The sequence below is a fragment of the Eschrichtius robustus genome, chromosome 8 (genome assembly GCF_028021215.1).
Source record: "Eschrichtius robustus isolate mEscRob2 chromosome 8, mEscRob2.pri, whole genome shotgun sequence".
Lineage (NCBI taxonomy): Eukaryota > Metazoa > Chordata > Mammalia > Artiodactyla > Eschrichtiidae > Eschrichtius > Eschrichtius robustus.
The window spans coordinates 117,335,483-117,363,421 of record NC_090831.1 but is presented as its reverse complement, the minus strand read 5'-3'; the positions used below and the strand labels follow the sequence as shown (position 1 = coordinate 117,363,421).

Genomic DNA, 27,939 nt, shown 5'->3' with positions numbered 1-27,939 from the left:
CACTTTCCTGAATCCCCAAGGTCCTAGGGCAGGGAAGGAAATAAAAGGCCCCGGGCTCAAGGTCGACTTTCACGGAGCTCAAAACACATACACGGTCACAGGCCTCGCCTGCACACCTGTAGGGATTTTGAACTTGACCTGGGGTGGGGGCTGGTGGGTGAGGCTGCTGACCTTGAATCCCGTCAGAAGGTTGGGTTCTACTCTGATCTGGGGTTAGCAGAGTCTGATGTAAAGACCCTCGAAGGTAGAGCCTCCTCCTTCCTTCTCCTCCCTCCCTGCCTTCTCTTCTTCCTCAGCCCTCACAGCACGAAAGCTTCAGTGACAGCTTGGAGTGACACGTCTTCATCTGGGGTCAAGTCCCTAGGCTGGAGGGATCAAGGTCACCAGAGCAGTTCTCCCACAGCCAGGACTTGCCATCTGTACAGGGCTTCCATCCTGGCCATGTGGCTGGGCTTTTATTGGCCCCGAGCAGGGTCAGACCCAGAGTGTGTGTGTCTGTACATTTCGAGCCCCATTACCAAAGAAACCAGCTCTAAGCTCCTGCTCTGCGGATGGTGAGTTGAGCCCAGGTGGTTCATTTCTTTCCTAGGGGTCCTCCTAGCATTTAGGAACATTTCAAAGGGATGCAGCAATCTGTGTTAACGGTCTATTATAAAGATTAGTAGTTGGAGAGAGTGGATGATCTATTTACGGCAAGCATGGGATTAAAAAAGAGGGTATAAATTACAGGTTGGTGAACAGTACTGGTTACTTAAGAAAAGTTTAAATGATTGATTACAAATTGCCCCATTTGGAATTTCTTTCCCCATTTTCCTACAATTGGGAAACAGCTGAAATTTGGATGTGGTCACAGACAAGCCTTCTGCCCCAAACAGATGCCGGTGGACGCCCACCTCTCCCTGCTAGGCGGAGCCCAGTCAAGATGCTTGGAAGGAAGACACAATCTGAGATACTTCTCCTCACTTTTCCTCAAGCCCAAGTATGCCCTTCCCCTGAAGTGGGAAATCGAACCTTTCAAAGCAAATTATTTTTTTAAAAATTCCCTGTACAATTGAAACACTGGGTTTTCCTGAAAATTATCTCCCTTCTCATAGAATACATCCTTTGTTTTAAAAATCATCCTTAGAAGTGCAATTAGGAGCTAACAGCATTTCCTGCCCCGTCATCTCCTAGCTCCCCACGCACGGGGCACTCACTCACACGTGAGCCTTTTTGCAGAGGCTGATCCGCGTCGCCAGCAAGGAAGTCTTGAGTAGTACACCGCACATCTGCGTCCAGGTACATACTGACACAAATGTACACAAAATGCACCAGAGAGATACACACACACAGAGACCCACACTCAGACCCATCCACGCACATCAGATGTCCTTTGTGGTTGTGAATTACACGCACACACACAGTCAAAAAGAGCAGATGAGGAGAGAGGCGGGACTTGGAGCCTGGTGGATGGAAGAGGGAGAAGGGAAATGGTTCACAGATGAGAAAAGGGGGGATCTGGAGGGGAGGCAGGGTAGAGGACAGGTAGATGAAACAGAGGGCATGGCTGGGAAGGAAGGCTGCTGAGTGGGTGGCAAAGTTCCCAGAGCACATTCAGTTATGAAGCAACTGAATTCTCGGCTACACGGTTGACCCATGGCTGGACGGCTCGGGGGATTCTCTCCTTGCCTCCCCAGGGCTGCTCGGCCCCCGCGGGGTCACTGAGGTGACGGGCAGCTGCTGCTGCCCACTCTTGCTGGCAGACTCCTGTCCCCCCAGCTTTCACAACGCGCTGGCTGGCTCCACAGCTCGCCAACCCCTGCAGTGCCAATGCGCTCACCCGAGCCTGAGACACCGGGCCGGACGGAGGCCACCTCTGTTTGGGTGCTAGCCACCAAGATGGCTACCTGGGGGTTCCAGGCCTTGAATACCAAGAGGAAAAGGAAGAAGATGGCAAGAGTCAAGAGTTCTCCATGAATTTACACAATATCATACAAACTGGAGTCCATGGGACATGGCGGCTCTCTCTGCAGGTGACCCATTTTCTTTCGTCTGTACAGAGGTCACCCCTACAAAAGGGGTGGATGTCCAGTGACAAAGGACACTTCTGTGATGGGAAGTGAAAGGTCTTGTCTGGTATATGGACTTCCCAACAGCAACAGAGGCCACTTTCCTTCTCCCTCTTGAACCGTGTTCCCCCTCTTCGCTCATGGCTCGTGTACCCAGCTGTGTCTTGAACTTCCAAAATTAGAGGACTAAATCCCATGACGTCCCAGAACTGGGATGTGAAGCACCACAGGTCCTCTGTCCAGTGGTTTTGTCCTTGGTTCTGCCCTCTGGGAATTTCAGCTGCACTAAAAATAACAGAAAAACGCAACACAAACGATAAAACCCCACACTCAGAAAACATCCACACACACACACACGCACACACACACACACGCACGCACACACACTCCAGGGATCTGAAGCTGCAAAACTGGCCCCCATAGAAGCCCGCCCCTCATGATGCTTCCTAGGTCTTGGGCCCTCCATCCTGGGCCATGAAACCACCACAAATGACAGACAACAGTCATAACCCACTATTGCCATTTAAAAAGGTGAAAAGAAAAAAAGGAAACTGCCTGAAGTTGTCGCACGCGTGCGCGCGCACACACACACACACACACACACACACACACACACACACACACACAAATTACAGCGTTACTCCAAGGCTCCGATCTTCCCGGGGAGTGCAGATGGGGTTCGGGGCAGGGCGGCCTCTTGCTTAACTGGGCGTAAGGCAGCTGGAAGGTAAGACTGGGATTTCTGAGCATCCACTGAAGTGTCCTCTCATCGATGCGGATCTTGTCTCTCAGCATGCTGTGCTCTCCCCCTTCCCACCTCTGGAACTTTGTCCAAAAGTTTGGCAGCAAAGAGAAAACTCCCTTCTCGGTGTGTTTTCTCTTCCGCTTCTTGTGTGTCACTGGTCGGCCAGGAAGGAAATCAGAACGGGAAGGGCAGGAGAAGAAAATGGTTCTGGAAATGGCCTCAAAGATCTGGTTACATTCTATGAACTAAGGGCATTGTTTCTCTGATATGATCGGTGTTGGGGTATTGTCCCCTCCTGCCAGCCCAGAGGAGGGCACTTCCTTGTATACACCCGTGCCGCCCCAGACCACGGGCACCGTCCCTTCCCAGCCCACCACCCCATCCTCGTGAGTGACGGCAATCGGGACTATCTCGAGTGGTGATGTCTTCAAGAAACCACGGAGCCAAAAGTTAAGAACTGATGGAAGAGCCACGTGATGGACACGCCTTCCCCATCTCGGTGATGAGGCAACACAAAGTCCGACGAGATGCAGGTGCCTGAGCCAGCTCCACTCTGCCTCGGCACTGGCATCATCGTGATTGAGTTTTGTTGTATATATGTATATTATATATATATTTATATATATTTATATATATATATATATATATATATATGTATGGGTTTGTTTTTTTTAGCACACTGTCCCATTCTCGGGTCTGGATTTGGGGCAGTTGGTCCTCGGGACAGGTTGGACAGAAGGGGCCAAGGTACAGAAGAATCCCGAGATTAGCGTGAGGCCCAGGCCCCCCCAAGCACAGAACATGGACCATCCGTAGCCATGGCTGATGTCGTCGGGGAGTCCATACAGGTAGCGTGGGTAGCGTGACAGCTCAAAGTTGATCCCGGCCACACAGGTGCACAGTGAAATGATGCAGAAAGTTCCTGAAGGAGAAGGGAAGAAACAGGGGTGGGGTAACAGAGAAGGAAAGGGAAGAGGAGAGGGAGAGAGAAAGAGAGAAGTGAGGTTTACTACATTTTCAATTTTCTTGAGTGGGAACAATGAGGAGATCCAGGTAAGAGTAACCTGCCAACGAGATCAATGTTTGGAAATATTCATGGAGAGGGGAATAGTATCAAGGCTCCCTCATGCTCCAATAACTGCCCAGTCTTGGATAAACTCGGGGAGTCTCTCCTTTGGGAAAATACTAAAAATATATCACATGACAGTTTGTGTAGGGTGCAGTGAAGCAGGAGAGTATCTGGCTCATTTCTCGAAAGCCTTTAAAATTCACTGTCTTTCCTTGGAGACGCAGAAAACACCCCCCACTGCTACTTCTTTAAAGAGAAAAACATTTTTATTCTTTTCTTTTCCATACACAATGTCTCATACAATATTGGGTTTTCCTTTAATCCATTTACCAACCAGTCATCCAAATCCTGGAAGCCTTTTCCCGTAAGACGACATTTCCCAGCGTTTTCTGTGGAACACTAAGCCTAGGCGATAACTCCTTTACGACGTGGCAGCAGAGGCAATAACTCTGGGAAACGCCGTACGTCACTTCTCACCCACTAAGATTCATAATCCACAGTAACATAAGTTAACTTGTCCAGCCTAGTCTTATGAGGTATTTCACAAACTTATTCAATGACGCTCCTTTAAAAAAAACCATTGCTCAAATTAACCACCAATGAGAAGGCTGCTACAAGAGATACAATGTTATCAAATAGAATTATAAGTCCACTTTTAGCCAATAGATATTTGATGTACCTAAAATGAGTTTAAGAGCTTTTCTGGATATTTGCTATGTCTAATGTTTCCTCTGTCACTGCAGATAGGAGAACAATGGCCTGAAGAAGTAAAGTTTGGTAAAGGCTGGGTGGGGTCGATAGTACTGCAGGGGTCCAGGCACTTCAGTGGCTGTGATCTGTGTTTCCAAAGACCACTAAGTCAGGAGCAGAGCAGAGGGCGGTCCAGAGGCAGGGAGACCAGTTAGGAGCTGTAGTCAAGGGGAGAAGGAAGGAGGGGTCTGGCGAGGAGGGAGCAGGGCAGAACTGAATGACTGTTTAGTGAATGATGGCTGGTAGAGGCAATGGAAAGCAGTGAGTCAGGGGTGACCTAGGCACAGGTGCCGCATAAATAAAATTGTGTGGGTGGGAAGCATGTAGGTGTACATATGTGTGCATGTGTGTGTGTCTGTGCGTGTACATGCTTGTGCACGTGTGTGCAGCGACAGTCATCGTGTACAAACAGATATGGCACCATCATTACCTGGGAAAACAGTGGGGGGGGGTTACAAAGCACCCCGAGTCTCTCCCGCTGTGCCCTGGGGTTCAGACGGAATTCTAAGACGGTACCCAGGGTGGATTATGTCTCATCCCAGACTTTCTGAAGCAGAATCCTGGGGAGAGGATGGGAAACTTTCTTTTTTAAAAGTTCCTCCGATGATTTCTGTTGATTGGCCTGGTGACACCCTGTGTTAGGGCAGAGGTTCTTTGTATAACCTTGAGGCACAGATTCAGGTGAGGGAAGAAGCAGAGGGGGGCCAGAGGGAAGGAGGCAGCCTGTGGGACCCCAGCCGAGGACAGCGTGATGGCTTGGGAGTGCCAGAATTGAAGAAAGCTTCGTTTTGACACCAGTTCCAAAGAATCCAAACTCCAACAAACCAGAGCTGGCCTGCTTGGGCCTCAAGTACGCTTTCAATTTCTGGTTTAGAAACCTGAGTGTGCAATGACGTCATTTACTAAAATTTAGATTTAGGACAGGAAGAGGGAGAGAGAGAGCGCACATGTGTGCATGCGTGCTGAGTTCAAATCTGAGCTGCCCTTGGGATGTTAAGGCACTTGGCACCGTGGGTCTGGAGCCTGGTAGTAATTTCTGAGCTAGAGATGTGGACTGAGTCATCATCTTATAAACTGAAGCTCTGGATGTGACTGAGGTCACCCAAGGGCTCTCTATAAACTGTATCCACATAGGATACTTTTAAAAATGGAGACATTTCTTCTCATCAAATTGTGTACAGTCTTCCTGATTAAGTGCAGTGATTTGTTCCGGGAGAGAAGGTCGGTCTCAAGGAAGTTTTGATCTTCCCAAGTTGCCAGTAGCTGAAAAAGCTTGATAGACACTATTTTAAGGGTGTTCTGCAAGCAGAGCAGACAGGACACAAAGATGTGGTTGATAAATGAAGACCTAATTACTTAATTACCATATGGACTTAATTACCTACCAACTGGAAATGGCCCAGCTTGTTGATAACATACATCTTGTTGTCATGTTAATAGGGTTAGTTGGGATATCTTCCTGCCTTCACTTCCTGTCAGTTGTTCTGTGACTTCGGAACCTCTAAAGATTTCTGTGGTTTGTTAGCTCCCGTCAATATTCCCATAGATGGGAAAAAACTTTGAGGGCTCTCACTTAAGATGGCCCGTTATGCAGGTCATCTGTGCAACACGTCAGGAAAGCCCGGTGTGACAAAGAGGGAAGAGTTAGAGCAGCTTCCGTCAGCTACCATGGACACGGCTGTTTTCCGTTCGGAGTGTACTTCTGCACTTATAAATTCAAGTTTGGAAACGTGCATTCATAACGGGAAATACACACGGCAGGAGTACCAGAGCGTGGGGGGATGAGGGGCACAGGCGCGCAAGGACCCTACCTGACCCAGCTTTGTGTCTCAGGTGATGAGCCCAAGTCTCAGACCTGTGGATTGGTGACCAACTGGGAAGGGTGGGGTGCAGAACTCCCCCTACCACCAACAACTCTGAGGGGTTCCCTGGGGACCTAATAGAGATTCTAAATGTCTCTGCTAGAAAGCATCCTCAATTAAAGGGCGGTAATAGATATTACAGCACGGGGGACTGCAGCCTCTTTCCATTCACCCAGAAGTACAGTGGTCCTTTGGGCAGGTATGAGGCTCTCCTCTCCCCTCAAGGAACAGGCCGTGGCCTGGGTCATTTTATTGCTCAGGAGCACTTATCGATTGGTGAGTGACGATCCAAGAAAGGCAAACGTAATAATGCACGGTCACATCTTCTCAATAATTCCCCCCCCATGGCTTGGGGTTTGAGCCTAATTCCAGTCGGGCTCCAAGACTAACTGTAGTCACAGCTAGCAATTCAGTGAAAAGAACTGCCCAAGCCCTTCCCTTTGGAGCAAGGCTCTGCTGTGTGGCCAGAACTGGCTGTAACACTGGCTAGGCAAGTAGGAACAGCAGCAGCGCGGCTGTCAGACCTAAGTGATGTCAGGTCTGGGGAGGCAGGTTAACTGCAATGGGGCAGACGGAAGGGGACATTCCTGCGGCCGCAGGCTCCATGGTGTACCCAACAGCCAATCAGCAAATATCTGTTGAACTTCTATGTTTGTGCCAAGCATTATGCTAGATGTTAGGGGGATAAAAAGGAGAATAAGATAGGATCACTGTTCTTAAGAATTTTTAATAAAATCTAAAATAAAAAGATGAAAACAAATCTTATAATCCCGTTGGGGATATGAGACAGACATAAATGAAAAGCTGAGGATGAAGTGAAAATAGTACCAGACTGGGGATTAAGAAACCTGAGTTTAGTATCAGCTCTGAATCTTTGGTCCCCTCATCTGTAAAATCGGGGAGCTGGAGCAGACAACTATAAGGTGGCTCCTATATTTAGCCATGTTTAGGAAAAGAAGGGCTAATACCCAGAAGTAAATGGTAAGAGACAACTATGCCGGGCCAGGGAAGGTTTCCCAGAGGAAGCAGTGTCTTGAAAAATGAACAGGGTGTTCGCAGGCAATAAAGAGAAGGGGGTCCACACCTGGCCTGGAGAGCATCCCTCCTTCAACCCCAGTGCCCCAGTGTCCTAGGTCTCTAAGCCTGAGTCGAGAAGGCATGTCCACATCCCACACTCCCATCGTGCCTCTAACTTCCGAAATGCTCACTGCTGCCATCCTGGTCAGGCTTCCATCATCTCCCACAGAACCTCTGTAACAGATCATTGGTTCCCTGCCTTCTTCTTCCAGTGATATTAAAAAAAATTTAAATCCCACCTTCCTTACCCTGCCTGTATGGCCTTACCTGAGTGGACGCTTCCTACCTATCTGGCCTCATTTCTCAGCTTGACCCCCATACTCCCTGTACTCTAGCTAAGAAGAATGGCCTTCTTCTTGAGATTTTCTGGGATCTCAACTCAAATGCCATCCTCTCAGAGAGATCCTTCCTGACCCTCTCCTAAAGTAGTCCCTCCTCCAGTGGTTTTCAAACCCTGTTCGATGGAGGTGCTTCAGGAGCTGCCACTGGGAAAGGAAGAGGGAGTAAAAGAGACTCCCAGCCCTCTCTCCTCTCTTTGGCCAGAATAGCCCTGCTTTGATCTGTTTCCACGTGAAATTTCATTTGATCTAAACATTTTTGAAAAGCACCAGCCTTGTCCATTCACAAGGGGACCATAAGGCATGTCATTATAGGAACTGTAAAGCTTTGGACAGCAAAGTGCAATGGCTCTTCTATTAGTTTCAAGTCCATGCCTTTGGCAGAAATAGCTAATCAATCTCAACCCTCATTCCTGCTGGTCCTGGAAGGGGCCTCAGACTCCTACTCAGCCCAGCCCTCCCGGCAGCCAGCCCCAACTAGTCAGTTGCAGCGGGCTGGAAGGAGAAATGACATCTAATTACCTTTTCCGTGCCAGGACTCTCACACATTTGGACTCAGAGCTCAGGAAGTCCAGTTAGAAGAGACCACACCACCCCATGTGCCCGCAGCCCAAGAGCCGGTGCTAACAAGATCCACTGGCATAGAGGGACCAGTGTCCTCCAGACCCCTCTGGTGTCCCTATTTGCAAACTCCACCTGTGAGCGGGAAGGCATGGCCAAGGAGTGTAACGAACTCTGCAAACATAGATGCTTCCTTTTGATTCAAACACAGCACCTGCTTCCTTGGATGACCATCCCTACCTGGAGTTCTTTAAGGAATCAAACCCATGATGTCACCTGGCAACCCATGGTCCAGCCCCAGTCACCGGTGTCTGCGTGTCCCGTCAGCGCCCAGCTGGAAGGGGCGAGGGCTGTGAGGGGTTCTGGGATCCCTGGCCGCACGCCCGCCGGCCGCCCCCCACCCCTCCACTCCAGGCACCGCTGAGGCTTGAGTGAGGGCGAGACAGAGAAAAGAGTTTCCATGCCCAGCCGGCCGACTTCTTATCCCAGCACCAAATACAGCATCTTCACCCACCTCCTCGCGTTGCTGCCATCTCTAATTAATGTTTCTCTGGTTGCTGAATATTAAGATTCTAGTTTTCTCCCCACTTTTAGTTTCTTGGCTGTTTGACAACTTCCTCCTGCTTGGATGGATATCTCTTCCCTGAGTTTCCAAGCTGCCCCTTGATACAGGCTTGGTTCCCCCCCCCCTCCCTAGATGTCACTGTCTGTCTCCTCCTTTGTCTTTTCAGACTTGGGGCTTCCATTCCTCCTCTGAACCCACATTCCATACTCTTTCTGGCCACTTCACCCTCTCCTCTGATTTGAACTACCACCAGAACATGAGTGATTCATAGGATTATGTGATAGTATGTGGTATCACATATTATGTAATTCTGCGTCCCAATCCCCAGGGACACGGTACGTTTGAGGTACTCCCTGGCTACACACAGGATTTCCAGTGCTTCCCCCATAATCCCCAATTCCCTTCAGTTTCTGACTTTTTTTTCTTTCTAAGTCTTGCTTCCCTAGAAGGGTGATCAACCATCCCAGTTTGCCTGGGAGTTGGTGAGGGTAGAGGGTGTGTCCCTAGTAAGTGTGACTTTTGGTCCTAAAACTAGAAAGACCTGGGCTAAGTAGTACACATTGGTCACCCTTCCTACACGTTCCCTCCTGCCCTGCACTCTGGGGCCAATCGGTGATACTGCAATGACTACAAAAATGAATCCTCGCTTGTAAGTTACAGAAAACCTAAAGCCTTAACCCCGCGGAAGCACAGAAACTTGGATCCCTGGGTATGTTGCCACGTTAAGAAATGCCAGGCCAGGAGAGCATTGTTTTGGGGCAGTTAATTCTTCTGCAACCTTGAAGTGTCACCAGGGAGCACTTAATCTGCAACCCCAAATGGTTCTATCCCAGTACCACCTGGTAGGTTGATTACCAAGATATTTTTAAGCTGATATTCAGAGTTTTGGCATCAACCTCTGCTCAGCCCACTTCCGAGCAGTGACTGCAGGTACGTAAGGCGGGCGAGATGGGGCCTCCTACGTGGCCGCTGCTTCAGCATGCACAGGAGGGGAGGGGAGAACGCGTCTCCACTTCTTTCAGGGACTGTTGGAGAAGCCACGCGGTAAAACCACAGCCACGGACCCCGTGGAGAAACAGCGTCAAAACCGTGGTCTCAGGCAAGGCAGCGAAGTGCTCTTACTAATTCAAGAAGCCATTGCCTAGGAAACCGAGGGCCTCAAGAAGGTTCTCACAGGAATCCAGGGCGGTCACATATTGTGTGCAGAGGCATTTTCCCAAATAGCTATTCTTTCTGTGACCAAGTTGTACCCAAAACTTCACTGGGGTATAATTTCTGCAGCTTTCCAGGGCCAGAAATCCATCTGTGTGACATTTTCTGCTCTTGGGAATAAGGAGTGACGCCTGCTTATCCCTGACCCTCACGTGGTGCCTTGTTGCTATGGTGGCCAGAGGGCCTCTGTCCTGACCCCAGCCCCACAGGTCGCTGCAAAGCTGTCTCTGCAGAAGTGCCCTTGCGGACGTGTGTGTCAGGGAGGTCAGGAAGCAGCCCAATCCTCTCTAAGACTCTCTCCCTTCCCCCCCCTCTGATCTTTAAAACCGTAAAGAAGCAAATCGGCAAACAGAAAAAGGATCCCTCCTCCTTTAACAGTGGTATGCATCCCAGGAAGCTGATGTATACAAACCCTTCCTTTGCTTAGATTAAATGCCTCAGCAGCATTTAGCTCTTGATAGCACTTTATAGCTTTGCTCAGACCTGCATGGAATATAAATTACTGTTGAATTATACACCACTGCATCAGCGGCAGCCAGCAGGCAGGTCACATGGGGCTTCACAGCCAAGGTGCCTTAGGGGTTCACTGGGATGAGGCAGGGGGTGGTGACAGGCTCTGGGGGAGAACACACTGCAGGGGATGGGGCCCTGAGTTAAGACAAAACCATCCATCATTCTGCAAACTCTGCAGATGCTCTAGGCAGTCGCTGCATGAATGCCACCTCACCCGCAAGGCAAGCGGCTTTTGTGTCCCCGAGTCTGTGTCTGCACACTGCAAGGCTGGTCTACGTCCGGGCATGATTATGCCACAGTAATGCCACATCCTCAACTCAAGCGACGAAAGGGACTCGCTGGTTCAAATAGGCTGGCATTGACTCTAAAGAAAAAGCCTCCACGTTCCTATCGTAGAACATGGAGTCTCAACCCTTGGTTTTCCATATCTCCAGGGTAGCCACCAAACCTGGAAACATGGGTGTCACGGACTGAATTGTGTCCTCATAAAATTCCTATACTGAAGCCCTAATCCCCCCAATATTTCAGAATGTGACTGTATTTGGAGATAGGGCTGTTAAACAGCTAATTAAGCGAAAATGAGGCTCTTAGGGTGGGCCCTAATCCAACGTGACGTGTCTTTGTAAGAAGAGATTAGGACATACAAAGAGATATGAGACAGCTGCGTGCAGAGGGACGACCACATGAAAAGGCAGCAAGAGGGAGACCACCTGCAAGCCTGCGAGAGAGGCCTCAGAGGAAGCAACCCTGACGACACCTTGATCTTGGACTTCCAGCCTCCAGAACTGTGAAAAAATGAATTTCTCTTGTTTAAGCCACCCAGTGTGTCGTATTTTGTTTTGGCAGCCACTGCAATCTGATACAACAGGTGAATATATAATAACTGGCTTATTAACAGAACGTTACAATACATGATAAAATAAGGCTATGTTTCCAGACTTTATAGCTACCTGTAACAAAAACAGGCATCTAAACACAGCCGTACAAAACAATAGCTGCTGGGCGTCGTGTGGCTTTTTCTCCATCTCATCAACGCATCTACGCTTACTCGCCCTCAATCCCCATCACGACACTTATTCTTCTGGGTGTATGTTAGATTTGATCACAAGATCACTGGCCCTGGTGACCTCTACACCCAAGACTGAGCCTTTTCAAACTCGGGGAAACACCTAAAGGGCTGAGCCAATGGAAGAGAGCATCAGTGGGTTCAAAGGTTGTGATGGGAATTTACTAAGGTCAAAGCGCCACTGTCCAGCCTCCTTGACTGGACTCTGCCATTTCCATCCTTCACCCAGTCTGCACAGAGTCCCTGCCGCTATCCTGGCAGTTATCCTTTATGGCCCAGTCCAAGCCCCGAATGGCCCAAGAAGTCTTCTCTGAGTAAGCCCAGCACCAGATAAATCCACATTTTTTTCAGAAGCCCTAAAACTTTTCTGGTCTGGAACAGGCAATCTGACAATTAGCTATAGGAACCTTCTCTTGTTCTCTGTTTTTTTTTTTTTTTTTTTAATTATTAGCACCTTTAATTAATTATTTATTTATTTATTTGGCTGTGTTGGGTCTTCGTTTCTGTGCGAGGGCTTTCTCTAGTTGCGGCAAGCGGGGGCCACTCTTCATCGCAGTGCGCGGGCCTCTCACTATCGTGGCCTCTCTTGTTGCGGAGCACAGGCTCCAGACGCGCAGGCTCAGTAGTTGTGGCTCACGGGCCTAGTTGCTCCGCGGCATGTGAGATCTTCCCAGACCAGGGCTCGAACCCGTGTCCCCTGCATTGGCAGGCAGATTCTCAACCACTGCGCCACCAGGGAAGCCCTGTTCTCTGTTTTAGTTTGTGTTCAGCTAGACTGTAACTTTCTCCAGAATTGCTTACGGTAGTGGTGTCTCCTTTCGTATTAGATACAGCACTGCCCAGTAAATCCATATCACTGGAGGAAATGGATTTCTGGGCTATGGAGCTTTTAAATGAAAATATGGGCTTTGAAACCCAGAAGGGAATGAAGGCGATATCCCGGCTGGCCCCCCCACCCTCCTTTCTCCTAAATCGTTTTGCGGTTGCTGAGGTGTTTTTGTGTGCGTGCGTGTGCGTGTACCTGTGTGTGCGTGCACGCGTGTGCCCACACAGGTACATGCCTACCTACCTTGCGTTTCAATGGGTACCCTGGATTTCAGGAAGCATTTTTATTTTTAGGGAAATTCAGCATCAGAATAATACCCTCTCCGCAGGATTATTCTGAAGAGCGATAATAATAAATGTGAAAAGGCTTAGAGAAGTTAAAATTGCTTTCTATATGTAAGGTATGATGTTAGAAATGGAAAGCTTTAAGTGAGGGAGAAGAAAAATTGTTCTGGAAGACAAGAAAAATTGTGCTTGCTGCTTTTCACCTCCATCACCCGCTCCATTCTCTCCCGGCCCCGTCGCAGGGCAAGTGCCAAACCAGGAAGCACTTGCTCTCAGCGGAGACCAGAGACAGTGCTCACTCAGGACCCTTCGTTCTGTGGGCTTTGTTGGCACTCCAACCACGGAATTTGGAAGATCTCAAAATACATTTCTGAGACCCTCCTTGGTAAGGGAACTTATCTTTGGGCTCAGGTTTCAGCATCCAGTGGGGGTTAGTTACATCATGACATCGCTGGGTTTGCAAAGAAGCCCGTGGCTCAACCAGGATGGGTAAAAGGAAGCAGCCCTAAGAGAAGGGTTGGGAATAGCTAGGTGACATGAGTTGGGGACCTTTTGTAAGTGCTGTAGAGGCTCTGACCGTGGTTCCCCTGGAATGTAGAGGCAACATTTACAGCTATCCCATTTATTAAATTATTATAAAATTCATTTATTAAACACCGATTGCCTAGTGGACCGTGAGAGCTATTTTTTTGTTTTGTTTTGTTTTTAGTCTACACAGTACACTCTCCCTTCTTTCTTCTTTTGTTAAAACACCACCCCCATTGTTTCTCCCGGGGAAGCCATTCTGCAATCACAAGGATTAATTCAGGCAGAGGCAGCTGACTCAAGCCAAGCCTCAGTTTCTGTATCTTCTGTACCTCTTGAGGTTGCTGTGAGATTACATTTATTTATGTAAATCATATATGTATATGCATTAATATATATATATATACCCACATCATATAAATTATATAATTCACATCATAATCCCAAATTAAATAATTTGCTGAAGGTCCCAAAGGAACAGAGCAAATATTTGATTTCGCTGTAAAGCCTCAAACTATTTGATTGTGGAAACATCTGAGAACTACGCATCACACTTGCTTCCACTGGCCCCATTAAAAAACAATATCCCCCAGGGGAAGCAACCACTGGCCCACTCCACTCTTGCCCACCTGGCCTTGGATATTTCATGCTTCAGGGAATGAAAAGTTGGGAACATCTGAGCCTGGTGGTCTGTGGTGAGCTAAGAGCTTTCCAAATAGGGCAGGAAAGAGAGTTCTAGAGAGGAAATGAATCAAGAGTGCAGCATCACATTTTTCTCAATGCGAATTTTTGCAGTTTTCTATCCATCTGGGCCTTGGTTCAGGGCTGAGAGTTAGTGGATCCAACTGGCGTCTTAACTAGACTAAGAGTGGCACCTACAGCTGTGCAGAAAGGAACATTCTCAAGCTGTGAATAGTGAGCTTCCAAGTGTAAGGCCACTTAGAGCATGCCATATTCCTGCCCCTGCTTCTCTTTTCTCTCCTTCTCTTTCTAGGCCAGCACTTTCTGGTGGACAACAAGGGTCCATGGAGAAAACACTGAGAACCTTTAGGGCAGAGGGCAATCTTGCCCTGGGCTTCTTGCTAGGGACAATGCTTAAAGTCATACAAAACCTCCTGCAGACCGTATCTCAGATACTACAGCTCTCTGGTTGGTCTAACATTCATCTTCCTAAGTGGATACAAGGATTTTGCAGAGAAAGCCACATCACCAATGCCACCCCCACCTCCCAAAGCCAGCATGAAGCCCAATACAAGTAAATCTATCATTATGTTTGAATTCCTGTCTTGGTCATCATAAGGCTCTCGTGGCCCGCCCAGAGGTCCACCAAGTCAGCCTGCACCAGCTTCCTGGGAGGAGAGCTGCTACTGATGGGGATGTGGCTTAGTGGAAAGACAACTTCCACCAAGAATCAGAAAATCCAGGTTCTGGTCCCATTCTTTCCCATTAAGTGGATAAACCACCTCACCTCTCTTGGCTATGATCAACCATAAAATACAGGGGGTAGGACCAGATCTCTAAGATCCTTCCAATTAAATGATCCTGTGACTCTAGGTATTGGGACAAAAAGGTACCATTCTCTCTGAATTGTTCTAGGACCTGCTGTCACTTATTCTGTCAAACATGAGCTGCCTGGAGAGAAGATACTGCTTCTCACTTCCTGACATGCACGGAAGGGCTGGTGAACGAGACCATTAGATGTCATTACTTGCCATCAGTGTGCATATGAGGCTCAGCTCAAAACTGCCCTGATTTGAAACATGGACGGATTGGGACCCAGCTGTTTAAGTGTCTGGAAGAAATTGGCTCCTGTAAGAAATCTCTCTGGCTTCTGCCCTATCTGATCCAAGCCAATGCCATGTTCATTAGCAGAGGAAGATGCTTGGGGTGGTAGCCAGAAGATCAGGAGAGTCTACCACCTGGTTTGGTTTATGTTTCCATATGCCTGGCACATTTGTCAGCTTGGCCTGGCCTTTCTTTGAGATGAAAACCTGTACCCAAGTGATTCTGGCATGCTGTCACCTCACCACTGGGTCACTGAACACATATATAGCTTTATATGGATCAAATGCTTATATATACTATTTTTAATAGGATAGGCATTGTCCCAAATGCTTTACAAATGGTAGTTCTTTGAATCCTCAAAGCAACCTTATGAGATTTAGATGGGGAAAGACACAGAGAGGTTAAGTAAATTGCCCAAGATCACCAGCTGCTCTGTACTGGAGCCAGGATTCAAATCCATGCTTTTGCCACTTGTTATGTCTTCTCTCATTCCAGCTATTTCACGTGCATGTGTATTGTCTCTGGAGCTGGACTGTACACAATGCAAGCAGAGAAGCTCTCTTCCTCCTCAATAGGGCCCTATACACAGTGGCGTTGAAATCACATTTATCCACTAGATGGTGAGATTGGGAGAAGAGGCCCTATTGTTATCAAACGTGGTCCTGAGGAGGCTCTGGGTGCCCCTCAGACTCAAGGCTCAGTTAATAAAATCTCGTGGCTGAATTCTCCAGAGAACTAGGAAACCGTATCACAACCGTACGTAACTTCACTCCTATTTGTGTTGGGTAAAAGGGTGACTTCCTGTAGAGGGACATGAGTTTTCTATGAGGAGCAGGATGGTGTGGCCGAGGAAGGAAAGGAATCAAGATCAGAGCATTAACTCTCTTTCAATAAGACTGTTTGTAGCTTCCCAGGAGGCCAGAAACCAACCCCAGTGGGCAGAGTAAGCTGGTGGTCAGACGACCCAAAGGAGCCCGCTACGGACTGCAGCCCATCAGAGGGCTCCTCCCCACACTGCTAATGGCTCGTTAGTGGGCCTCTACCTAGCAATGCTTTTAGCTTCACTTTTGTCTGGGAGATTTAGGGAATGATCATTATTCACCCCTCTTCATTTTCTGAATTCAAACTCTGATAAGAAGAGAGTCCCAGAAAGGAGGTAGACAGGATGGGAAATACCAGCTTTCTTACTGTTGAGGCAAGTGTGGCAACTGTGGCTTGGCCCCTGGCCACAATCAAGCTCAGTAATACTTCCCCCCCCAAGGCTGACATTTTAGGATGGTTTCCCCAAGGGAATGTGTGGGTCTGCAGAGCAGATACACTCACCCAGAAGTGACTCACACTGGTGGGCCAGAAAAAGAAAGGGAAATAGGCCTCCAACCTGGCCTCCTGATGCTGGCCTGAGCCTTGACCCTGAGAATACTGGCCACCTGGAGGAGCAAAGCACGGGCAGAAGATCCACATGTTGCTGGACTCCCCAAGCTTGGCCTCCTCTGGCCTCACCAATCAGAGAAGTCAGTCACCTCTTCTCCTTTAGAAGTAGGGCCTTATAAGGTAGAGTTGGTACCCTTCTAAAGAGAGGAGAGAAGTTTCCTACTTTATGGGCCCAGAAGGGAATGCTGAGATAAAGACAGAATGCCATCCAATTTCCCTTGGCCGTACTAACTCAGGGACCCTAAAAAGCTGTGACCCAGAGGATTCCGGGAAATGTGATTTCAGTAGAACTTGTCTGAAAATACTGAGAGCTGAATTGGAAGGGATATTTTAATTAATTATCATTTAAAATAAACTGTAGCCTGGGAGTGTGGTGGAATGTTTAAGGGATTCTTAGGTTTTGTTACGGGGGCAGTAGGAAGGACACAGCTATTGGCATTTCTTCCTCCCCAGGGCCAAAATTATGGGGTCAAATATCATACTAAATTTATATTTAACTTGACACAAAGCTGCTTAAGCATTTTTTTTTTTAAAGATGAAAGGGGAGAGGGCAGACAGCAGAAACAGGAAGAACTACAATCCTGCAGCCTGTGGAACAAAAACCACATTCACAGAAAGATAGACAAGATGAAAAGGCAGATGGCTATGTACCAGATGAAGGAACAAGATAAAACCCCAGAAAAACAACTAAATGAAGTGGAGACAGGCAACCTTCCAGAAAAAGAATTCAGAATAATGATAGTGAAGATGATCCAGGACCTCGGAAAAACAATGGAGGCAAAGATCAAGAAGATGCAAGAAATGTTTAACAAAGACCTAGAAGAATTAAAGAACAAACAAACAGAGACAAACAAGACAATAACTGAAATGAAAACTACACTAGAAGGAATCAATAGCAGAATAACTGAGGCAGAAGAACGGATAAGTGGCCTGGAAGACAGAATGGTGGAATTCACTGCTGCAGAACAGAATAAAGAAAAAACAATGAAAAGAAATGAAGACAGCCTAAGAGACCTCTGGGACAACATTAAACGCAACAACATTCGCGTTATAGGGGTCCCAGAAGGAGAAGAGAGAGAGAAAGGACCCAAGAAAATATTTGAAGAGATTATAGTCGAAAACTTCTCTAACATGGGGAAAGAAATAGCCACCCAAGTCCAGGAAAGGCAGAGAGTCCCAGGCAGGATAAACCCAATGAGAAACACGCCGAGACACATAGTAATCAAATTGGCAAAAATTAAAGACAAAGAAAAATTATTGAAAGCAGCAAGGGAGAAATGACAAATAACATACAAGGGAACTCCCTTAAGGTTAACAGCTGATTTCTCAGCAGAAACTCTACAAGCCAGAAGGGAGTGGCATGATATACTTAAAGTGATGAAAGGGAAGAACCTACAACCAAGATTACTCTACCCGGCAAGGGTCTCATTCAGATTCCATGGAGAAATCAAAAGCTTTACAGACAAGCAAAAGCTAAGAGAATTCAGCACCACCAATCCAGCTCTACAACAAATGCTAAAGGAACTTCTCTAAGCGGGAAACACAAGAGAAGAAAAGGACCTACAAAAACAAACCCAAAACAATTAAGAAAATGGTCATAGGAACATACAAATCGATAATTACCTTAAACGTGAAAGGATTAAATGCTCCAACCAAAAGACACAGGCTTGCTGAATGGATACAAAAACAAGACCCATATATGTGCTATCTACAAGAGACCCACTTCAGACCTAGGGACACATACAAACTGAAAGTGAGGGGATGGGAAAAGATATTCCATGCAAATGGAAATCAAAAGAAAGCTGGGGTAGCAATGCTCATATCAGGTAAAATGGACTTTAAAATAAAGAATGTTACAAGAGACAAGGAAGGACACTACATAATGATCAAGGGATCAATCCAAGAAGAAGATATAACAATTATAAATATATATGCACCCAACACAGGAGCACCTCAATACATAAGGCAACTGCTAACAGCTATAAAAGAGGAAATCGACAGTAACACAGTAATAGTGGGGGACTTTAACACCTCCCGTACACCAATGGACAGATCATCCAAACAGAAAATTAATAAGGAAACAGAAGCTTTAAATGACACAATAGACCAGATAGATTTAATTGATATTTATAGGACATTCCATCCAAAAACAGCAGATTTCACTTTCTTCTCAAGTACACACGGAACATTCTCCAGGATAGATCACATCTTGGGTCACAAATCAAGCCTCAGTAAATTTAAGAAAACTGAAATCATATCAAGCATATTTTCTGACCACAACGCTATGAGATTAGAAATGAATTACAGGGAAAAAAACGTAAAAAACACAAACACATGGAGGCTAAACAATATGTTAACTAAAGAACCAAGAGATCACTGAAGAAATCAAAGAGGAAATCAGAAAATACCTAGAGACAAATGACAATGAAAACACGACGATCCAAACCTATGGGATGCAGCAAAAGCAGCTCTAAGAGGGAAGTTTATAGCTATACAAACCTACCTCAAGAAACAAGAAACATCTCAAATAAACAATCTAACCTTACACCTAAAGGAACTAGAGAAAGAAGAACAAACAAAACCCAAAGCTAGCAGAAGGAAAGAAATCATAAAGATCAGAGCAGAAATAAATGAAATAGAAACAAGGAAAACAATAGCAAAGATCAATAAAACTAAAAGCTGGTTCTTTGAGAAGATAAAACTGATAAACCATTAGCCAGACTCATCGAGAAAAAGAGGGAGAGGACTCAAATCAATAAAATCAGAAATGAAAAAGGAGAAGTTACAACAGACACCGCAGAAATACAAAGCATCCTAAGAGACTACTACAAGCAACTCTATGCCAATAAAATGGACAACCAGGAAGAAATGGACAAATTCTTAGAAAGGTAGAACCTTCCAAGACTGAACCAGGAAGAAACAGAAAATATGAACAGACCAATCACAAGTAATGAAATTGAAACTGTGACTAAAAATCTTCCAACAAGCAAAAGTCCAGGACCAGATGGCTTCACAGGTGACTTCTATGAAACATTTACAGAAGAGCTAACACCCATCCTTCTCAAACTCTTCCAAAAAATTGCAGAGGAAGGAACACCCCCAAACTCATTCTATGAGGCCACCATCACCCTGATACCAAAACCAGACAAAGATACTCCAAAAAAAGAAAATTACAGACCAATATCACTGATGAATATAGATGCAAAAATCCTCAACAAAATACTAGCAAACAGAACCCAACAACACATTAAAAGGATCATACACCATGATCAAGTGGGATTTATCCCAGGGATGCAGGGATTCTTCAATATACACAAATCAATCAATGTGATACACCATATTAATAAATTGAAGAATAAAAACCATATGATCATCTCAATAGATGCAGAAAAAGCTTTTGACAAAATTCAACACCGGTTTATGATAAAAACTCTCCAGAAAGTGGGTATAGAGGGAACCTACCTCCCCTCTGTTACAGCACCGATCACTCTGCCTGGGTGTCCTTAAGGGAGGGACCATGTGTGTCCTGGGTGCTAGCACAATGCCTAGCACACAGTAGGCACCCATTCGGTGTTTATTGAGTTGAATTTAGTTTGTAAAGCAAGTAATTAACAAGTGCAATAGGGTTGTCTCCAAATACTTTAAAGACCATTGGAGGAAGAAAGTAATGACTTTAAATAGACATTTCTCCAAAGAAGACATACAGATGGCCAAGAGGCACATGAAAAGCTGCTCAACATCACTAATTATTAGAGAAATGCAAATCAAAACTACAATGAGGTATCACCTCACACCAGTTAGAATGGGCATCATCAGAAAATCTACAAACCACAAATGCTGGAGAGGGTGTGGAGAAAAGGGAACCCTCTTGCACTGTTGGTGGGAATGTAAATTGATACAGCCACTATGGAGAACAGCATGGAGGTTCCTTAAAAAACTAAAAATAGAATTACCATATGATCCAGCAGTCCCACTACTGGGCATATACCCAGAGAAAAGCATAATTCAAAAAGACACATGCACCCAAATGTTCATTGCAGCACTATTTACAATAGCCAGGTCATGGAAGCAACCTAAATGCCCAGCGACAGATGAGTGGATAAAGAAGATGTGGCACATATATACAATGGAATATTGCTCAGCCATAAAAAGGAACGAAATTCGGTCATTTGTTGAGACGTGGATGGATCTAGAGACTGTCATACAGAGTGAAGTAAATCAGAAAGAGAAAAACAAATATCGTATAGTAACTCATGTATGTGGAACCTAGAAAAATGGTACAGATGAACCAGTTTGCAGGGCAGAAATAGAGACACAGATGTAGAGAACAAACGTATGGACACCAAGGGGGGAAAGCCGTGGGGGCGTGGGAATGGTGGTGTGATGAATTGGGCGATTGGGATTGACATGTATACACTCATGTGTATAAAATTGATGGCTAATAAGAACCTGCTGTATAAAAAAAATAAAATTCAAAAAGTAAAAAGAAAGAAAGAAAAAAATGAAGTGAGTGTACATGGGGAAAATATTTGAAATCAGGGATCACTGGCAAATAAAGTAAAATATTAAAGATGGGTTTTGGGAAAAAAAAAAAGATGAAAGGGGTTTTTTGCCTCATTCACAACAGAGTTTAGTTACATAGAGATGTATATAAACGGATATGTATTAATGACATGTGAAATCCTAAACGAGAATGAATAAGTAAGGACTTGGCATGCTGCTTCTGAAGAGTGGCCAACTCCAAGTCTAGGAGCAGTTTCATTTGATAAATGAACATTAAAAGCCCTTTAAGGGGCAACAGTAAGAACCGGGCAAGTTTACTCAATTCTCCCTTTAGCCTCAAACATTAGCTCCCCCACGAGGCTGCTCCTGAGTCCCCAGCGGAGAGACGCTCCCTTTCTCTGTTGCACCCACAGTCCCCTCTGTTACAGCACCGATCACTCTGCCTGGGTGTCCTTAAGGCAGGGACCATGTGTGTCCTGGGTGCTAGCACAATGCCTAGCACACAGTAGGCACCCATTCGGTGTTTACTGAGTTGAATTTAGCTTGTAAAGCAAATAATTAACAAGCGCAATAGGGTTGTCTCCAAATACTTTTAAGACCATTGGAGGAAGAAAGTAATGACTTTAAGTGATCTTACTTTAGCAGAGAGGACCCAAGTCCAATAAGTCAAAGTTACCAGAAACCATATTAAGGTTTTTTTTGTTTTTTAATCTTTAAAAAAAATTTTGGGCCGCATCACGTGGCGTGTGGGATCTTAGTTCCCCAACCAGTGATCAAATTCCCTGCGGTGGAATTGCAAAGCCTTAACCAGTGGACCATCGGGGAAATCCCCATATTAAGGTTTAAAAATAAAAAAGAGCAAATTGACAACTGGGAAAGTCAGCAAGAAGGAGGCCCCCTGCCACCACGGAGGCTTTGACCCAGAGGGGAGACAGGAAGTGATCTAGATTTCTGCTCTCCAAGGTCTTCACAATGAGGTAAGTGCCATCAAAATGTTACAAAGGGATGTCTGAGTCCAGAGGAAGAGTCTGGTTTTAGTTAAGCTGATTCAGAAAGGTTTCTGGAAGACACTGACTATAAATTGAACCTTGAGGAAAGCACAGGGCTTCAACAGGCAGAGAGAGGTGGCATGGTGGCAGCCAGTGACAGGTGGTCGGTCTGAAGGGGAGGGAGCACAGGATGTACGGCTGAAGACAAGACTGTGGCCGACATGAAGCTCCAGGCCAGGGACATAGGCCTTTACAGACAATATGGAACCACAGAATGTTTCTCATCAGACAAATGACACGGTAAGAAGTGTATTTTAGAAAGGTGGTATGGTGCAAAGATGGAATTTAGTGGAAAGCAGGGAAATGAATACTTAGGGAATGTTTATTCTCGGCTAGATGTTTTTTCCTATGTATTATTTCATCTTCATAGCAACATCTCAATTTTACAGATGAGAAAATAGAGGCTCAGAGGTTAGCAACTAAGTGGAGGGACAGAGAGTTCCACTAGGGGCTCTACAATAGTAATAGAGGCCCATGTGGTGCTCAGGGGTTGGAAACAAGTGAATGGGCCCCAAAGATTATTGCAAAGGAATACTGGCAGATGTTGATAATTGATGGAAAGGTGTGGGATGAAACTGGAAAAGTGAAAAACGAACCAGTGGTAACTGACAGACACACATGCTGAGGAAGTCAAGAAACGCAGCTCATTTCATCGGGGGAAGGGAAAGGATGGGAGTTGACTTCTCAGGTGTCCTGAGTAAGCCAGGTGTTTGGTATGTATGCAAAAAACATACAGCACATGCATGGTAGAGAAAGGACAAGCCTAGTTCAATGCACGCTTGAGGTTCCAGAAGGGGGAGATGTCTAGTGAACAATGAAAAACATGAGGCTGGAGCTCAGAAAAGACCGTTCCATGCACAGGTTCCAGACTCATCTGTGCAGAGACAGTGATCACTGTGAAGGTAGGTGTTGTTGACAAGGGGGGCATGTTTATAGGGAAAAAGAAGAGTATTGAAGACCACATCTCCAGGTGGAGACAAGAGCAAAGAAAATAGAAGGGCACAGAGGAAAGCAAAAATCATGTGCATTATCATGGAAGACAAGGGATGAGAGTTTCAGAAAAGATGGAGATTGGTAAATCTGAGTGAGCTCAGGAAGACAGGGTTCAAGGACAGGTGACAGGTGAGCAGCCGGAAGTAAGCAGGTCTCCAAGCAGCTTCTGTGACATGGTGGGAACAGAATCCAGACTTCAAGAGGCGAAGTGGGTTGGTAGCCGAGCTACAGAAGTAATAAGTAAGGATTATTCTTTTTGCTACACGAGTTGCAAGCTTTGTCTTTTGTCTCAGAGCATGTGGAAAGATAAGGTCCTCATTTTCCCATTTCTCTAGGAAATATTCCTTGAACAGAATCAGCCCCATGTTTTCTGCCACCCCAAGAACAATGCCATTCGTCTACTACGATGACATGTCTGTGTGGGGTTGTCTCTTACCCTATCAGGTCATGAGCTACTTGAGGATCATAAATATGTCAGCAAGTTCATTATTATTTGGGAGATAGTGCTGCCTGGTGATTAAAAACCCAGCCTTCAGAGTTAAATAGATTTGAGTTGATCTGGGAGCTATGTGACCTTGGGCAAGGTACTTAAACTTTCTAAGCAAGAGCTAGGAACTGCAAAGAAGGGAATAGCCAGTGATAAACCGAGCACCCATGAACGAAAATGTAGTAAGTGCTCATTCTGTGCCTGGCATGGTACTAAGCATGTTACACATCTTGGCTTATTTAATTCCCATGACAACCCTACAAGGCAGGTACTATTTTACAGCTGGTGAAACTGAGGTATATAAAGGCTACATTTGCCTAAGGTTGTAGAGCTTTGATTCAGACCTGACTCCAGGGTTGATCTTCACACATCTAGACCTAATGTAGGAGAGGTGGCCCCTCTGTGTCTTCTCTACCTGTCTTCGCCCTGTCCTGCCCCAAAGGGACATCTACCTGCCCCTTGCTGGTGGGGGCAGAGGCGGACCCCTCTGGCCTACGAATACTAACGGAAGCTGGTGGGTAAGCCTGCATCTGCCTTCTGGTTCAGTTCTCACGCCTCCTTCTTTATCCCAGGTGGCCTTGCCCAGTACCCTTTTCTCTTTTCTCCCACAGGTTCTAGGAACAGAGAAGAAAGGGGTCGGGGGTTAATCTGAAGCCCTCAGATTAAGGTTCCACCATTTATTAATTGCATGACTCTAAGCTTGTTTCATGGCTCTCTGGGTCTAGTTCATTATCCACAAAATCAGGGTGGTAATGGCGACCTTAAGGGCTGCTGGGAAGATGAAAGGAAATACCGTTTGAAGAGCATCTACCATTGACACAGCATTGGATGCTTCAGAAAGTGAGCTCTCACCTTCCTGCCTGCCTCTTCCACCTGCCTTCTCAGGGGGTGTGAAGGTCAAATAAGACCTTACCCTCCCTTTGGAGCTCTGTGAACTAAAAATTGTCAGCTAAATCATAACTGACCCTTTTAAAATCCTTTTTGGATGACCAGCACCTTCCTTCCCCAAGAATGTAGACAGGTAGATTGAAGACACCCTCATCCTCCTTACTGCTGAAATGACACAGAATTCTTTTGTTTTTAATATTTTGCATTTTAAAGGTGTCAGTCATTAAAAGGAAAGCGGTTCATTTATCACGCTAATTGGTCTAGGTGTCTGACTCTCCTCTAAGATTGTGGGCAACACCAAGGCAGCGATGAGTTTTATTTTATTTTATCCTCCAACTACCTAGTACTTGGCCGGTACTTAACTGGCTGTTTATTGAATGAATTATAAGCATTGGGCAGATTCTAATGGTTCACTAACGTGGGGATGGGCTCTTGTCTCTCACAGCCACGTCTTGGACATCCTGGATGTTCTGATGGCTTCTATAGATAGGGTGAGTGTAGTTTTCAAACCCCGAGTCAAGGCACATGGAATGAGACATGATCTCATAAGAGGTAAGTGTATTTGAAATCAGGAGACTTCTAGAATGTCAGGGAGAGAACAGCTCTACACAGGCACTCATTCTCCAATTATTTTATACCGTGAGGTAAAATGCAAGTCATTCCCCAACTGTCCCAAAAGCCCAAGTTCTGTTGGGATGAAGAGGCATGTCCACTAGAGCAGAATTCACTTACACCTCTGGGGCTGTCTTCATAAACCCTCTCCAGTGTAATACTTCAAGGTCTCCCCAGAATCATTCCCCCACCAGCACCTTCTAGGCCTTCAAGGCCATCACCACCAGACCCCAGACGGCATACACAGCAATTGGTACAGGCTTGCTAAGCTCCTCCCCACCTCCGCCCACAGGGGGCATCGTCCACAATGAGGTCCAGGGGAGGGGGGGGTGGGGCAGCCCTGGGCCCAGGGTGTGCTTGACTGTGCACTGTGGGGGCCGGCTGCCCACCCTCCCTCACCCCTGCTCTCTGATCTGGGCTGCCTCTCCAAGTCAGCTCTCTGGTCCCTAGGGGGAGCTGGGGCCCTGCGCCTGTGCGCATACCCCAACTCGCCTGCTGGTGGCGTCCTCTGAGTCTATCCAGGGGGCCCTTGTGTCTGGTCTGGGCCATTTTCCTTGGTGTCGGGTACTCTGGCTTCAGTCCCTGGACACACAGCACATCCCAGCCATCCAAGCAGTGGGGGTGACAGGAGCCTCTTGAGAGCAGAACCCCCTGTTCCCCTTCCCTGGGTGTGCCTATTTCTGATGCCACTTTTCCCGTCCTCAGACTCCTCTCTGCACCCAGGGCAGGAGAGAGGCAATTCCTCCTCACTTACACCAGCTCCTCCCTCTTAATTTTTTCCCAGGAGCAGCTTTTAAGCCCCATCGGAGGGGTCTCTGCATTTACTTCAGGAATGAGCGTTTTTCTTTGATGTATGACTTGTTTCAAGAGGCCAAGAACTTGCCTAACAAGTTCCTTTTCTCTGATGCTTGCTCACCTCGGTAAGGACATCCTAGAAGAGCCACAGGGAGGGAGGATTTTGAACGTGCTTTAGAAATTACCTAAGTTTCCATGGCAATAAGCACTGTGGAGTCACCACCACCTTCTGGGTCTTTCTGTTTCCACTGAAAAGGCTGTTGGAGAAATCTGTTCCTTCTCAACAACCACTCCAAGAATGGAGATGGGCTTCTGGCTACCCTGCCCCTCTCTCTTCTCCTGGCTGCCCTTCCCCCATCCCATTCTTGCTGATAGCCCATTGTCTGGAAGCAAGAGGTCCCAACTTAGGGCAGCGATGTTAGTATTTCTAGGAAAGACAGGAGGAGACCTCAGGTGTCAGCGTCCCAGCCTGAGTCTCAACTGTGTCTGAGCACATCTGTACTGGTGGAGACAGGCCAGCCAGGAATGCACCAAGGCTGTGGAGAAATCACTCATCCTGAGTGGACCCCAAATCATCCACCCACACCCAGCCTAGACGCTGAACCATAACCCCACGTTACCATCTATAGTAACCTAACTCTGCTATTCCCTCCTTTACACATTTACACTTCTGGGTCTGCCCTGCCCACGCAAGTGGTTTGACTGCATTACAGGAACTTCCTGCAAGATCCATCAACTCTTCCATTTAAAGCATCAGTAGACAGTGTGAGCTCTAAGACTTCTTCAACCCTGCTGTTTCCATTGATCTTGGACATTATCAGTATTCTCACCCAATCTTAATCAAAGACCTGGCATAGAAACAAAGGCCTTAAACCAAGCTTCCAATTCTCAATAAATCCCAAGCTTACCTTCCCCCTCTCAGATCCTGCCAGTTTTGGAAGGTGCTGTTCTCCCTGATGGCAGTAAGCAATGAACTCAGTCTAGTCTTATTAGCGGGTTGTGCTGGCAATGTTTGCGGAGCCAGCTTTTGACCTGAGGCACGGGAGAACACACGTTCTGTGTGATTATTCAGTCATCAAAGACGAGGGGTGATTTTAAGCACAGTAGACTCAGCCTGAGTTAGGGAGAAGGAGAGCTGCAGGCAAAATAGGGAGAAGACCTGAGTTCTCAAGCTCTCTGCGAGCCCCTGTAGCAAAAGGCTGTGGTGCCCCGGGATCGGGGAGTCTGGGTGTGGAACAGTTCTGGAGGCAGAGGCGGCTTTGTGGGCATGCCACCTGAGCAGCTGTGTGCTTACGTTAATGCTCTGCTGTTGTCACCCTGAAACTCTTAATAATGTTTGAATTAGGAGTCCAAGTTTTCATTTTACACTGGGCCCCACCAATTACGTTGCTGGTCTTGACTGGAACGGAAGCATGCTACCGGGTGTGTGGCAATGCAACACCTTCAGGGGGCGTGTGGCAGTCCCCCTACCCTGACCTGGCCACCCCAGGCATAGATACCATGCCCTCACTCACTGGAACTGGGCATGGTAGGTTGAAGAAGCCCCAGCTATAGGTACCCCTGAAGGGAGCCAGACCACTGATAAAAGTCACACAATATCAAGTGATCGCCCAGGGGAGAACCCCAGAGCAATGTGGAAACAGAGAGAGGGCAGGGCAGAATCAATCGAACCCAGCCCATGGCCTCCAAGGCCCTACACAATCTACCCAGCTTTGGGCAATACCTCCATCTCACTCTGCTCCTGTCACAAGTCTCCTCTTGCTCAACTTCTTCAGACCCAACAGGCTCATTCCCATCCCAGGTCCCCTGCGCTTGCTGTTCTTTTTGCAGGGACTGATCTTGCCCAAGTCCTCCCATAGCTCACCACCTCCCTTCACTCAAGCCTCTGTTCACTGTTACCACCTCTGAGAGGCCTCCGTGCCCACCCACTGGCCCCTCATCTACAATAATGCCCC

General features: G+C 46.7%; 1 protein-coding gene across 1 annotated transcript in view; it reads right to left on the bottom strand.

Annotated features, from left to right (window-relative positions):
- Positions 1 to 3,371: 3,371 nt before the first annotated feature.
- TMEM178B (transmembrane protein 178B) overlaps positions 3,372 to 27,939 on the bottom strand; it is a 354,016-nt gene continuing 329,448 nt past the window's right edge. The window contains exon 4 of the mRNA XM_068549580.1: positions 3,372 to 3,715. Coding sequence (XP_068405681.1) covers positions 3,465 to 3,715 — 251 coding nt within the window. The 3' untranslated portion in view covers positions 3,372 to 3,464. The remainder of the gene's footprint in view (positions 3,716 to 27,939) is intronic.